At 49.2% G+C, this 15,599-nt stretch overlaps 1 protein-coding gene across 1 annotated transcript in view; it reads left to right on the top strand.

Annotated features, from left to right (window-relative positions):
- LOC148442472 (solute carrier family 2, facilitated glucose transporter member 4-like) overlaps nucleotides 1-15,599 on the top strand; it is a 261,582-nt gene that overhangs the window by 221,841 nt on the left and 24,142 nt on the right. Inside the window, exon 5 of the mRNA XM_088463908.1 lies at nucleotides 878-993. Within this exon, the coding sequence (XP_088320034.1) occupies nucleotides 878-993 (116 nt within the window). The remainder of the gene's footprint in view (nucleotides 1-877; nucleotides 994-15,599) is intronic.

The raw sequence follows: 15,599 nt of genomic DNA, 5'->3' as shown, positions 1-15,599 counted from the left end.
CTGATCCTAGGCTTGTTACGTCTCCTCCTAGGCTTGTTACATCTCCTTCTAGGCTTGTTACGTCTCCCCCTAGGTTTGTTACATCTCCTCCTAAGCTTGTTACATCTCCTCCTAGGCTTGTTACGTCTCCTGCTAGGCTTGTTACGTCTCCTCCTAGGCTTGTTACATCTCCTTCTAGGCTTGTTACGTCTCCCCTGCACCTCAGCCTGTACGGGGCTCGCTGTCACTAGTCCCCTCACACACAATTACCTTTATCCTATATATCTCTGCAGATTAATGGTGGCAGTGCCAGATACAGATATTGCCGCAGTTACCGTACTGGAAGCAGCTGCGGTCTAACATACGGTAATGCCGCCGTAAGAAAGACGCCTCCTGCCAGCATCTGCTACCGAGTGCTGCGGCGATCTCAATGGACGCAGTAATTGCTTAATCACAATGGGCAACGGAACTGTTCAGCTGGGGTCAGGACGTCTGCGTCGGAAGATCCTGGCCTCTGAATTTCCAAAAACTGGGGACGACACCCCCACTTTTCCGGGAACACAGGCTGACCCCATCCACACCCCACCCCCATACGGCTGCAGCCAGTAAAATCAGGCTTTGGGGAACCGTGAGAGATCTCGCAGCAGATACCCGGCATGTGCGCAGTATAGATCCTCTATGGTCTGTAAACCATCGGGTATGCGCACATCTCTGAATGAGGCACCTGCAGTCAGTGCAACGTCCGGCGCCCTTTATACTGACTGCAAACCGCCGGAAAGCAACGGCTTAGTCACATCTTACATAGAGCCCACAGTACCTGTTATCAGGAACGTATCCCGCAGAAGATTCCACCTTTATCTGCAAACTCCAGAACTATGATGTCCCTGTCTTACTACAGGTCTGGCGTCTGGGTTGGTTCCAATGTATGTGGGTGAGATATCCCCAACTCACCTCCGTGGGGCGCTAGGGACCCTCCATCAGCTGTCTCTTGTGATCGGTATTCTCATCGCTCAGGTAACTTGTAAATAATGAAATGTGAATTTACTATCTCCACATATTCACAATATATACACCTCCAGCCTCATCATGTCTCCTGACTCTCTATTACACCTCCAGCCCCATCATGTTAATGACTCTCTATTACACCTCCAGCCTCATCATGTCTCCTGACTCCCTATTACACCTCCAGCCTCATCATGTCTCCTGACTCTCTATTACACCTCCAGCCCCATCATGTCTACTGACTCTCTATTACACCTCCAGCCCCATCATGTCTCCTGACTCTCTATTACACCTCCAGCCCCATCATGTCTCCTGACTCTCTATTACACCTCCAGCCCCATCATGTCTACTGACTCTCTATTACACCTCCAGCCTCATCATGTCTCCTGACTCCCTATTACACCTCCAGACTCATCATGTCTCCTGACTATCTATTACACCTCCAGCCCCATCATGTCTATTGACTCTCTATTACACCTCCAGCCCCATCATGTCTCCTGACTCTCTATTACACCTCCAGCCCCATCATGTCTCCTGACTCTCTATTACACCTCCAGCCTCATCATGTCTCCTGACTCCCTATTACACCTCCAGCCTCATCATGTCTCCTGACTCTCTATTACACCTCCAGCCCCATCATGTCTCCTGACTCTCTATTACAACTCCAGCCTCATCATGTCTCCTGACTCCCTTTAACACATCCAGCCTCATCATGTCTCCTGACTGTCTATTACAACTCCAGCCTCATCATGTCTCCTGACTCTCTATTACACCTCCAGCCTCATCATGCTTCCTGACTCCCTATTACACCTCCAGCCCCATCATGTCTCCTGACTCTCTATTACACCTCCAGCCCCATCATGTCTCCTGACTCTCTATTACACCTCCAGCCTCATCATGTTTCCTGACTCCCTATTACACCTCCAGCCCCATCATGTCTCCTAACTCCCTATTACACCTCCAGACCCATTATGTCTCCTGACTCCCTATTACACCTCCAGCCCCATCATGTCTCCTGAATGTCTATTACACCTCCAGCCCAATCATGTCTCCTGACTCCCTATTACATCTCCCGCCCCATCATGTCTCCTGACTCTCTATTACACCTCCAGCCCCATCATGTCTCTTGACTCACTATTACACCTCCAGCCCCATCATGTCTCCTGACTCCCTATTACATCTCCAGTTCCATCATGTCTCCTGACTCTCTATTACACAATCAGCCTCATCATGTCTCCTGACTCTCTATTCCACCTCCAGCCTCATCATGTCTCCTGACTCCCTATTACACCTCCAGCCCCATCATGTCTCCTGACTCCCTATTACACCTCCAGCCCCATCATGTCTCCTGAATGTCTATTACACCTCCAGCCCAATCATGTCTCCTGACTCCCTATTACATCTCCAGCCCCATCATGTCTCCTGACTCTCTATTTCACCTCCAGCCCCATCATGTCTCTTGACTCTCTATTACACCTCCAGCCCCATTATGTCTCCTGACTCCCTATTACATCTCCAGTTCCATCATGTCTCCTGACTCTCTATTACACTTCCAGCCCCATCATGTCTCCAGACTCTCTATTACACCTCCAGCCCCATCATGTCTCCTGACTCTCTATTACACCTCTAGCCTCATCATGTCTCCTGACTCTCTATTACACCTCCAGCCTCATCATATCTCCAGACTCTCTATTACACCTCCAGCCTCATCATGTCTCCTGACTATTACACCTCCAGCCCCATCATGTCTCCTGACTCCCTATTACACCTCCAGCCCCATCATGTCTCCTGACTCCCTCTTACATGTCCAGCCCCATCATGTCTCCTGACTCTCTATTACACCTCCAGCCCCATCATGTCTCCTGACTCTCTATTACACCTCCAGCCTCATCATGTCTCCTGACTCTCTATTACACCTCCAACCTCATCATGTCTCCTGACTCCCTATTACATGTCCAGCCCCATCATGTCTACTGACTCTCTATTACACCTCCAGCCTCATCATGTCTACTGACTCTCTATTACACCTCCAGCCTCATCATGCCTCCAGCCTCATCATGTCTCCTGACTCTCTATTACACCTCCAGCCTCATCATGTCTACTGACTCTCTATTACACCTCCAGCCTCATCATGTCTCCTGACTCCCTATTACACCTCCAGCCTCATCATGTCTCCTGACTCCCTATAACACCTCCAGCTACAACATGTTTCCTGACTCTCTATTACACCTCCAGCCTCACCATGTCTACTGACTCTCTATTACACCTCCAGCCTCATCATGTCTCCTGACTCCCTATTACACCTCCAGCCCCATCATATTTCCTGACTCCCTATTACACCTCCAGCCCAATTATGAATCCTGACTCTCTATTACACCTCCAGCCCCATCATGTATCCTGAATCCCTATTACACCTCCAGCCCCATCATGTCACCTGACTCCCTATTACACCTCCAGCCTCATCATGCCTCCTGACTCCCTATTACACCTCCAGCCTCAAAATTTCTCCTGACACTCTATTACACCTCCAGCCTCATCATGTCTCATGACACCCTATTACACCTCCAGCCTCATCATGTCTCCTGACACTCTATTACACCTCCAGCCCCATCATGACTCCTTACTCCCTATTACACCTCCAGCCTCATCATGTCTCCTGACACTCTATTACACCTCCAGCCTCATCATGTCTCCTGACACTCTATTACACCTCCAGCCCCATCATGTCTCCTGACTCCCTATTACACCTCCAGCCTCATCATGTCTCCTGACTCCCTATTACACCTCCAGCCCCATCATGTCTCCTGACTCCCTATTACACCTCCAGCCCCATCATGTCTCCTGACTCCCTATTACATCTCCAGCCCCATTATGTCTCCTGACTCCCTATTACATCTCCAGTTCTATCATGTCTCCTGACTCTCTATTACACTTCCAGCCCCATCATGTCTCCAGACTCTCTATTACACCTCCAGCCCCATCATGTCTCCTGACTCTCTATTACACCTCTAGCCTCATCATGTCTCCTGACTCTCTATTACACCTCCAGCCTCATCATATCTCCAGACTCTCTATTACACCTCCAGCCTCATCATGTCTCCTGACTATTACACCTCCAGCCCCATCATGTCTCCTGACTCCCTATTACACCTCCAGCCCCATCATGTCTCCTGACTCCCTCTTACATGTCCAGCCCCATCATGTCTCCTGACTCTCTATTACACCTCCAGCCCCATCATGTCTCCTGACTCTCTATTACACCTCCAGCCTCATCATGTCTCCTGACTCTCTATTACACCTCCAACCTCATAATTTCTCCTGACTCACTATTACATGTCCAGCCCCATTATGTCTACTGACTCTCTATTACACCTCCAGCCTCATCATGTCTCCTGACTCCCTATTACACCTCCAGCCCCATCATGTCTCCTGACTCCCTCTTACATGTCCAGCCCCATCATGTCTCCTGACTCACTATTACATGTACAGCCCCATTATGTCTACTGACTCTCTATTACACCTCCAGCCTCATCATGTCTACTGACTCTCTATTACACCTCCAGCCTCATCATGCCTCCAGCCTCATCATGTCTCCTGACTCTCTATTACACCTCCAGCTTCATCTCTATTACACCTCCAGCCTCATCATGTCTCCTGACTCCCTATTACACCTCCAGCCTCATCATGTCTCCTGACTCCCTATTACACCTCCAGCTACAACATGTTTCCTGACTCTCTATTACACCTCCAGCCTCACCATGTCTGCTGACTCTCTATTACACCTCCAGCCTCATCATGTCTCCTGACTCCCTATTACACCTCCAGCCCCATCATATTTCCTGACTCCCTATTACACCTCCAGCCCAATTATGAATCCTGACTCTCTATTACACCTCCAGCCCCATCATGTATCCTGACTCCCTATTACACCTCCAGCCCCATCATGTCACCTGACTCCCTATTACACCTCCAGCCTCATCATGCCTCCTGACTCCCTATTACACCTCCAGCCTCAAAATTTCTCCTGACACTCTATTACACCTCCAGCCTCATCATGTCTCCTGACACCCTATTACACCTCCAGCCTCATCATGTCTCCTGACACTCTATTACACCTCCAGCCCCATCATGACTCCTTACTCCCTATTACACCTCCAGCCTCATCATGTCTCCTGACACTCTATTACACCTCCAGCCTCATCATGTCTCCTGACACTCTATTACACCTCCAGCCCCATCATGTCTCCTGACTCCCTATTACCCCTCCGGCCTCATCATGTCTCCTGACTCCCTATTACACCTCCATCCCCATCATGTCTCCTGACTCCCTATTACACCTCCAGCCCCATCATGTCTCCTGACTCCCTATTACATCTCCAGCCCCATCATGTCTACTGACTCTCTATTACACCTCCAGCCTCATCATGTCTACTGACTCTCTATTAGACCTTGAGCCTCATCATGCCTCCTGCCTCTCTATTACACCTCCAGCCTCATCATGTCTCCTGACTCTCTATTACACTTCCAGCCTCATCATATCTACTGACTTCCTATTTCTCCTCCAGCCCCATCATGTCTCCTGACTCCCTATTACATCTCCAGCCCCATCATGTGTCCTGACTCCCTATTACACCTCCAGCCCCATCATGTCTACTGACTCTCCATTACACCTCCAACCGCATAATGTCTTCTGACTCTCTATTACAAATCCAGCCCCATCATGTCTCCTGACTCCCTATTACTCCTCCAGCCCCATCATGTCTCCTGACTCCCTATTACATCTCCAGACCCATCATGTCTACTGACTTTCTGTTAGACCTCTAGCCTCATCATGTCTCCGGACTCTCTATTACACCTCCAGCCTCATCAAGTCTCCTGATCCTCTATTAAACCTCCAACCTCATCATGTCTCCTGACTCCCTATTACACCTCCTGCTCCATCATATCTCCTGACTCGCTATTACATCTCCAGCCCCATTATGTCTCCTGACTCTCTATTACACCTCCAACCTCATCATGTCTCCTGACTCCCTATTACATGTCCAGCCCCATCATGTCTACTGACTCTCTATTACACCTCCAGCCTCATCATGTCTACTGACTCTCTATTACACCTCCAGCCTCATCATGCCTCCAGCCTCATCATGTCTCCTGACTCTCTATTACACCTCCAGCCTCATCATGTCTACTGACTCTCTATTACACCTCCAGCCTCATCATGTCTCCTGACTCCCTATTACACCTCCAGCCTCATCATGTCTCCTGACTCCCTATAACACCTCCAGCTACAACATGTTTCCTGACTCTCTATTACACCTCCAGCCTCACCATGTCTACTGACTCTCTATTACACCTCCAGCCTCATCATGTCTCCTGACTCCCTATTACACCTCCAGCCCCATCATATTTCCTGACTCCCTATTACACCTCCAGCCCAATTATGAATCCTGACTCTCTATTACACCTCCAGCCCCATCATGTATCCTGAATCCCTATTACACCTCCAGCCCCATCATGTCACCTGACTCCCTATTACACCTCCAGCCTCATCATGCCTCCTGATTCCCTATTACACCTCCAGCCTCAAAATTTCTCCTGACACTCTATTACACCTCCAGCCTCATCATGTCTCATGACACCCTATTACACCTCCAGCCTCATCATGTCTCCTGACACTCTATTACACCTCCAGCCCCATCATGACTCCTTACTCCCTATTACACCTCCAGCCTCATCATGTCTCCTGACACTCTATTACACCTCCAGCCTCATCATGTCTCCTGACACTCTATTACACCTCCAGCCCCATCATGTCTCCTGACTCCCTATTACACCTCCAGCCTCATCATGTCTCCTGACTCCCTATTACACCTCCAGCCCCATCATGTCTCCTGACTCCCTATTACACCTCCAGCCCCATCATGTCTCCTGACTCCCTATTACATCTCCAGCCCCATTATGTCTCCTGACTCCCTATTACATCTCCAGTTCCATCATGTCTCCTGACTCTCTATTACACTTCCAGCCCCATCATGTCTCCAGACTCTCTATTACACCTCCAGCCCCATCATGTCTCCTGACTCTCTATTACACCTCTAGCCTCATCATGTCTCCTGACTATCTATTACACCTCCAGCCTCATCATATCTCCAGACTCTCTATTACACCTCCAGCCTCATCATGTCTCCTGACTATTACACCTCCAGCCCCATCATGTCTCCTGACTCCCTATTACACCTCCAGCCCCATCATGTCTCCTGACTCCCTCTTACATGTCCAGCCCCATCATGTCTCCTGACTCTCTATTACACCTCCAGCCCCATCATGTCTCCTGACTCTCTATTACACCTCCAGCCTCATCATGTCTCCTGACTCTCTATTACACCTCCAACCTCATCATTTCTCCTGACTCACTATTACATGTCCAGCCCCATCATGTCTACTGACTCTCTATTACACCTCCAGCCTCATCATGTCTACTGACTCTCTATTACACCTCCAGCCTCATCATGCCTCCAGCCTCATCATGTCTCCTGACTCTCTATTACACCTCCAGCCTCATCTCTATTACACCTCCAGCCTCATCATGTCTCCTGACTCCCTATTACACCTCCAGCCTCATCATGTCTCCTGACTCCCTATTACACCTCCAGCTACAACATGTTTCCTGACTCTCTATTACACCTCCAGCCTCACCATGTCTACTGACTCTCTATTACACCTCCAGCCTCATCATGTCTCCTGACTCCCTATTACACCTCCAGCCCCATCATATTTCCAGACTCCCTATTACACCTCCAGCCCAATTATGAATCCTGACTCTCTATTACACCTCCAGCCCCATCATGTATCCTGACTCCCTATTACACCTCCAGCCCCATCATGTCACCTGACTCCCTATTACACCTCCAGCCTCATCATGCCTCCTGACTCCCTATTACACCTCCAGCCTCAAAATTTCTCCTGACACTCTATTACACCTCCAGCCTCATCATGTCTCCTGACACCCTATTACACCTCCAGCCTCATCATGTCTCCTGACACTCTATTACGCCTCCAGCCCCATCATGACTCCTTACTCCCTATTACACCTCCAGCCTCATCATGTCTCCTGACACTCTATTACACCTCCAGCCTCATCATGTCTCCTGACACTCTATTACACCTCCAGCCCCATCATGTCTCCTGACTCCCTATTACCACTCCGGCCTCATCATGTCTCCTGACTCCCTATTACACCTCCAGCCCCATCATGTCTCCTGACTCCCTATTACACCTCCAGCCCCATCATGTCTCCTGACTCCCTATTACATCTCCAGCCCCATCATGTCTACTGACTCTCTATTACACCTCCAGCCTCATCATGTCTCCTGTCTCTCTATTCCACCTCCAGCCTCATCATGTCTCCTGACTCTCTATTACACCTCCAGCCTCATCATGTCTCCTGACTCTCTATTACACCTCCAGCTCCATCATATCTCCTGACTCCCTATTACACCTCCAGCCCCATCATGTCTCCTGACTCCCTATTACATCTCCAGCCCCATTATGTCTACTGACTCTCTTTTACACCTCCAGCCTCATCATGTCTACTGACTCTCTATTAGACCTCCAGCCTCATCATGCCTCCTGCCTCTCTATTACACCTCCAGCCTCATCATGTCTCCTAACTCTCTATTACACTGCCAGCCTCATCATGTCTACTGACTCTCTATTACACCTCCAGCCTCATCATGTCTCCTGACTCCCTGTTACACCTCCAGCCCCATCATGTCTCCTGACTCCCTATTACACCTCCAGCACCATCATGTCTCCTGACTCCCTATTACACCTCCAGCCCCATCTTGTCTCCTGACTCCCTATTACACCTCCAGCCCCATCATGTCTCCTGACTACCTATTACATCTCAAGCCCCATCATGTGTCCTGACTCCCTATTACACCTCCAGCCCCATCATGTCGCCTGACTCCCTATTACATCTCCAGCCTCATCATGTCTCCTGACTCCCTATTACATCTCCAGCCCCATCATGTCTGCTGACTCTCCATTACACCTCCAGCCTCATCATGTCTACTGACTCTCTATTAGACCTTGAGCCTCATCATGCCTCCTGCCTCTCTATTACACCTCCAGCCTCATCATGTCTCCTGACTCTCTATTACACTTCCAGCCTCATCATATCTACTGACTTCCTATTTCTCCTCCAGCCCCATCATGTCTCCTGACTCCCTATTACATCTCCAGCCCCATCATGTGTCCTGACTCCCTATTACACCTCCAGCCCCATCATGTCTACTGACTCTCCATTACACCTCCAACCGCATAATGTCTTCTGACTCTCTATTACAACTCCAGCCCCATCATGTCTCCTGACTCCCTATTACTCCTCCAGCCCCATCATGTCTCCTGACTCCCTATTACATCTCCAGACCCATCATGTCTACTGACTTTCTGTTAGACCTCTAGCCTCATCATGTCTCCGGACTCTCTATTACACCTCCAGCCTCATCAAGTCTCCTGATCCTCTATTAAACCTCCAACCTCATCATGTCTCCTGACTCCCTATTACACCTCCTACTCCATCATATCTCCTGACTCGCTATTACATCTCCAGCCCCATTATGTCTCCTGACTCTCTATTACACCTCCAGCCTCATCATGTCTACTGGCTCTCTATTAGACCTCCAGCCTCATCATGCCTCCTGCCTCTCTATTACACCTCCAGCCTCATCATGTCTTCTGACTCTCTATTACAACTCCAGCCCCATCATGTCTCCTGACTCCCTATTACTCCTCCAACCCCATCAGGTCTTCTGACTCCCTATTACATCTCCAGACCCATCATGTCTACTGACTCTCTATTACACCTCTAGCCTCATCATGTCTCCTGACTCTCTATTACACCTCCAGCCTCATCATGTCTCCTGATTCTCTATTACACCCCCAGCCCCATCATGTCTCCTGATTCCCTATTACACCTCCAGCCCCATCATGTCTCCTGACTCCCTATTACATGTCCAGCCCCATCATGTCTACTGACTCTCTATTACACCTCCAGCCTCATCATGTCTCCTGTCTCTCTATTACACCTCCAGGCTCATCATGTCTCCTGACACCTTATTACATCTCCAGCCCCATCATGTCTACTGACTCCCTATTACACCTCCAGCCTCATCATATCACCTGTCTCTCTATTACACCTCCAGCCTCATCATGTCTCCTAACTCTCTATTACACCTCCTGCCCCATTATCTTTCTCCTGACTGTCTATTACACCTCCAGCCACATTATCTTTCTCCTGACTCTCTATTATACCTCCAGCTTCATCATGTCTCTCTACTCCCTATTACACCTCCAGCATCATCATGTCTCCTGACTCCCTATTACACCGTCAGCCCCATCATGTCTCCTGACTCCCTATTACATCTCCATCCCCATCATGTCTCCTGACTCCCTATTACATCTCCAGCCTCATCATGTCTCCTGACTCCCTATTACATCTCCAGCCCCATCATGTCTACTGACTCTCCATTACACCTCCAGCCTCATCATGTCTCCTGACTCTCTATTACAACTCCAGCCCCATCATGTCTCCTGACTCCCTATTACTCCTCCAGCCCCATCATGTCTCCTGACTCCCTATTACATCTCCAGACCCATCATGTCTACTGACTCTCTTTTACACCTCTAGCCTCATCATGTCTCCTGACTCTCTATTACACCTCCAGCCTCATCATGTCTCTATTACACCTCCAGCCTCATCATGTCTCCTGACTCTCTATTACACCCCCAGCCCCATCATGTCTCCTGATTCCCTATTACACCTCCAGCCCCATCATGTCTCCTGACTCCCTATTACATGTCCAGCCCAATCACGTCTACTGACTCTCTATTACACCTCCAGCCTCATCATGTCTCCTGTCTCTCTATTACACCTCCAGCCTCATCATGTCTCCTGACTCTCTATTACACCTCCAGCCTCATCATGTCTCCTGACTCTCAATTACACCTCCAGCCCCATCATGTCTCCTGTCTCTCTATTACACCTCCAGGCTCATCATGTCTCCTGACACCTTATTACATCTCCAGCCCCATCATGTCTACTGACTCTCTATTACACCTCCAGCCTCATCATATCACCTGTCTCTCTATTACACCTCCAGCATCATCATGTCTCCTAACTCTCTATTACACCTCCAGCCCCATTATCTTTCTCCTGACTGTCTTTTACACCTCCAGCCACATTATCTTTCTCCTGACTCTCTATTATACCTCCAGCTTCATCATGTCTCTCTACTCCCTATTACACCTCCAGCCTCATCATGTCTCCTGACTCCCTATTACACCGCCAGCCCCATCATGTCTCCTGACTCCCTATTACATCTCCATCCCCATCATGTCTCCAGACTCCCTATTACATCTCCAGCCTCATCATGTCTCCTGACTCCCTATTACATCTCCAGCCCCATCATGTCTACTGACTCTCCATTACACCTCCAGCCTCATCATGTCTCCTGACTCTCTATTACACCTCCAGCCCCATCATGTCTCCTGACTCCCTATTACTCCTCCAGCCCCATCATGTCTCCTGACTCCCTATTACATCTCCAGACCCATCATGTCTACTGACTCTCTTTTACACCTCTAGCCTCATCATGTCTCCTGACTCTCTATTACACCTCCAGCCTCATCATGTCTCTATTACACCTCCAGCCTCATCATGTCTCCTGACTCTCTATTACACCCCCAGCCCCATCATGTCTCCTGATTCCCTATTACACCTCCAGCCCCATCATGTCTCCTGACTCCCTATTACATCTCCAGCCCCATCATGTCTGCTGACTCTCCATTACACCTCCAGCCTCATCATGTCTACTGACTCTCTATTAGACCTCGAGCCTCATCATGCCTCCTGCCTCTCTATTACACCTCCAGCCTCATCATGTCTCCTAACTCTCTATTACACTTCCAGCCTCATCATATCTACTGACTTCCTATTTCTCCTCCAGCCCCATCATGTCTCCTGACTCCCTATTACATCTCCAGCCCCATCATGTGTCCTGACTCCCTATTACACCTCCAGCCCCATCATGTCTACTGACTCTCCATTACACCTCCAACCGCATAATGTCTTCTGACTCTCTATTACAACTCCAGCCCCATCATGTCTCCTGACTCCCTATTACTCCTCCAGCCCCATCATGTCTCCTGACTCCCTATTACATCTCCAGACCCATCATGTCTACTGACTCTCTATTACACCTCTAGCCTCATCATGTCTCCTGACTCTCTATTACACCTCCAGCCTCATCATGTCTCCTGATTCTCTATTACACCCCCAGCCCCATCATGTCTCCTGATACCCTATTACACCTCCAGCCCCATCATGTCTCCTGACTCCCTATTACATGTCCAGCCCCATCATGTCTACTGACTCTCTATTACACCTCCAGCCTCATCATGTCTCCTGTCTCTCTATTTGACCTCCAACCTCATCATGTCTCCTGATTCCCTATTACACCTCCAGCCCCATCATGTCTCCTGACTCCCTATTACATGTCCAGCCCCATCATGTCTACTGACTCTCTATTACACCTCCAGCCTCATCATGTCTCCTGTCTCTCTAGTACACCTCCAGGCTCATCATGTCTCCTGACACCTTATTACATCTCCCGCCCCATCATGTCTACTGACTCCCTATTACACCTCCAGCCTCATCATATCACCTGTCTCTCTATTACACCTCCAGCCTCATCATGTCTCCTAACTCTCTATTACACCTCCTGCCCCATCATGTCTCTATTACACCTCCAGCCTCATCATGTCTTCTGACTCTCTATTACAACTCCAGCCCCATCATGTCTCCTGATTCCCTATTACACCTCCAGCCCCATCATGTCTCCTGACTCCCTATTACATCTCCAGACCCATCATGTCTACTGACTCTCTTTTACACCTCTAGCCTCATCATGTCTCCTGACTCTCTATTACACCTTCAGCCTCATCATGTCTCTATTACACCTCCAGCCTCATCATGTCTCCTGACTCTCTATTACACCCCCAGCCCCATCATGTCTCCTGATTCCCTATTACACCTCCAGCCCCATCATGTCTCCTGACTCCCTATTACATCTCCAGCCCCATCATGTCTGCTGACTCTCCATTACACCTCCAGCCTCATCATGTCTCCTGACTCTCTATTAGACCTCGAGCCTCATCATGCCTCCTGCCTCTCTATTACACCTCCAGCCTCATCATGTCTCCTAACTCTCTATTACACTTCCAGCCTCATCATATCTACTGACTTCCTATTTCTCCTCCAGCCCCATCATGTCTCCTGACTCCCTATTACATCTCCAGCCCCATCATGTGTCCTGACTCCCTATTACACCTCCAGCCCCATCATGTCTACTGACTCTCCATTACACCTCCAACCGCATAATGTCTTCTGACTCTCTATTACAACTCCAGCCCCATCATGTCTCCTGACTCCCTATTACTCCTCCAGCCCCATCATGTCTCCTGACTCCCTATTACATCTCCAGACCCATCATGTCTACTGACTTTCTGTTAGACCTCTAGCCTCATCATGTCTCCGGACTCTCTATTACACCTCCAGCCTCATCAAGTCTCCTGATCCTCTATTAAACCTCCAACCTCATCATGTCTCCTGACTCCCTATTACACCTCCTGCTCCATCATATCTCCTGACTCGCTATTACATCTCCAGCCCCATTATGTCTCCTGACTCTCTATTACACCTCCAGCCTCATCATGTCTACTGGCTCTCTATTAGACCTCCAGCCTCATCATGCCTCCTGCCTCTCTATTACACCTCCAGCCTCATCATGTCTTCTGACTCTCTATTACAACTCCAGCCCCATCATGTCTCCTGACTCCCTATTACTCCTCCAACCCCATCATGTCTTCTGACTCCCTATTACATCTCCAGACCCATCATGTCTACTGACTCTCTATTACACCTCTAGACTCATCATGTCTCCTGACTCTCTATTACACCTCCAGCCTCATCATGTCTCCTGATTCCCTATTACACCTCCAGCCCCATCATGTCTCCTGACTCCCTATTACATGTCCAGCCCCATCATGTCTACTGACTCTCTATTACACCTCCAGCCTCATCATGTCTCCTGTCTCTCTATTTGACCTCCAGCCTCATCATGTCTCCTGATTCCCTATTACACCTCCAGCCCCATCATGTCTCCTGACTCTATTACACCTCCAGCCTCATCATGTCTACTGACTCTCTATTACACCTCCAGCCTCATCATGCCTCCTGACTCTCTATTACACCTCCAGCCTCATCATGTCTACTGACTCTCTGTTACACCTCCAGCCCCATCATGTCTCCTGACTCTCTATTACACCTCCAGCCCCATCATGTCTCCTGTCTCTCTATTACACCTCCAGGCTCATCATGTCTCCTGACACCTTATTACATCTCCAGCCCCATCATGTCTACTGACTCCCTTTTACACCTCCAGCCTCATCATATCACCTGTCTCTCTATTACACCTCCAGCCTCATCATGTCTCCTAACTCTCTATTACACCTCCTGCCCCATTATCTTTCTCCTGACTGTCTATTACACCTCCAGCCACATTATCTTTCTCCTGACTCTCTATTATACCTCCAGCCTCATCATGTCTCCTGACTCCCTATTACACCGTCAGCCCCATCATGTCTCCTGACTCCCTATTACATCTCCATCCCCATCATGTCTCCTGACTCCCTATTACATCTCCAGCCTCATCATGTCTCCTGACTCCCTATTACATCTCCAGCCCCATCATGTCTACTGACTCTCCATTACACCTCCAGCCTCATCATGTCTCCTGACTCTCTATTACAACTCCAGCCCCATCATGTCTCCTGACTCCCTATTACTTCTCCAGCCCCATCATGTCTCCTGACTCCCTATTACATCTCCAGACCCATCATGTCTACTGACTCTCTTTTACACCTCTAGCCTCATCATGTCTCCTGACTCTCTATTACACCTCCAGCCTCATCATGTCTCTATTACACCTCCAGCCTCATCATGTCTCCTGATTCTCTATTACACCCCCAGCCCCATCATGTCTCCTGATTCCCTATTACACCTCCAGCCCCATCATGTCTCCTGACTCCCTATTACATGTCCAGCCCAATCATGTCTACTGACTCTCTATTACACCTCCAGCCTCATCATGTCTCCTGTCTCTCTATTACACCTCCAGCCTCATCATGTCTCCTGACTCTCTATTACACCTCCAGCCTCATCATGTCTCCTGACTCTCTATTACACCTCCAGCCCCATCATGTCTCCTGTCTCTCTATTACACCTCCAGGCTCATCATGTCTCCTGACACCTTATTACATCTCCAGCCCCATCATGTCTACTGACTCTCTATTACACCTCCAGCCTCATCATATCACCTGTCTCTCTATTACACCTCCAGCCTCATCATGTCTCCTAACTCTCTATTACACCTCCAGCCTCATCATGTCTACTGACTCTCTATTAGACCTCCAGCCTCATCATGCCTCCTGCCTCTCTATTACACCTCCAGCCTCATCATGTCTCCTAACTCTCTATTACACTGCCAGCCTCATCA

This window comes from Taudactylus pleione, unplaced genomic scaffold, assembly GCF_031769625.1.
Source record: "Taudactylus pleione unplaced genomic scaffold, aTauple2 ptg001496l, whole genome shotgun sequence".
Lineage (NCBI taxonomy): Eukaryota > Metazoa > Chordata > Amphibia > Anura > Myobatrachidae > Taudactylus > Taudactylus pleione.
This window is presented reverse-complemented; position numbering and strand designations above follow the sequence as displayed.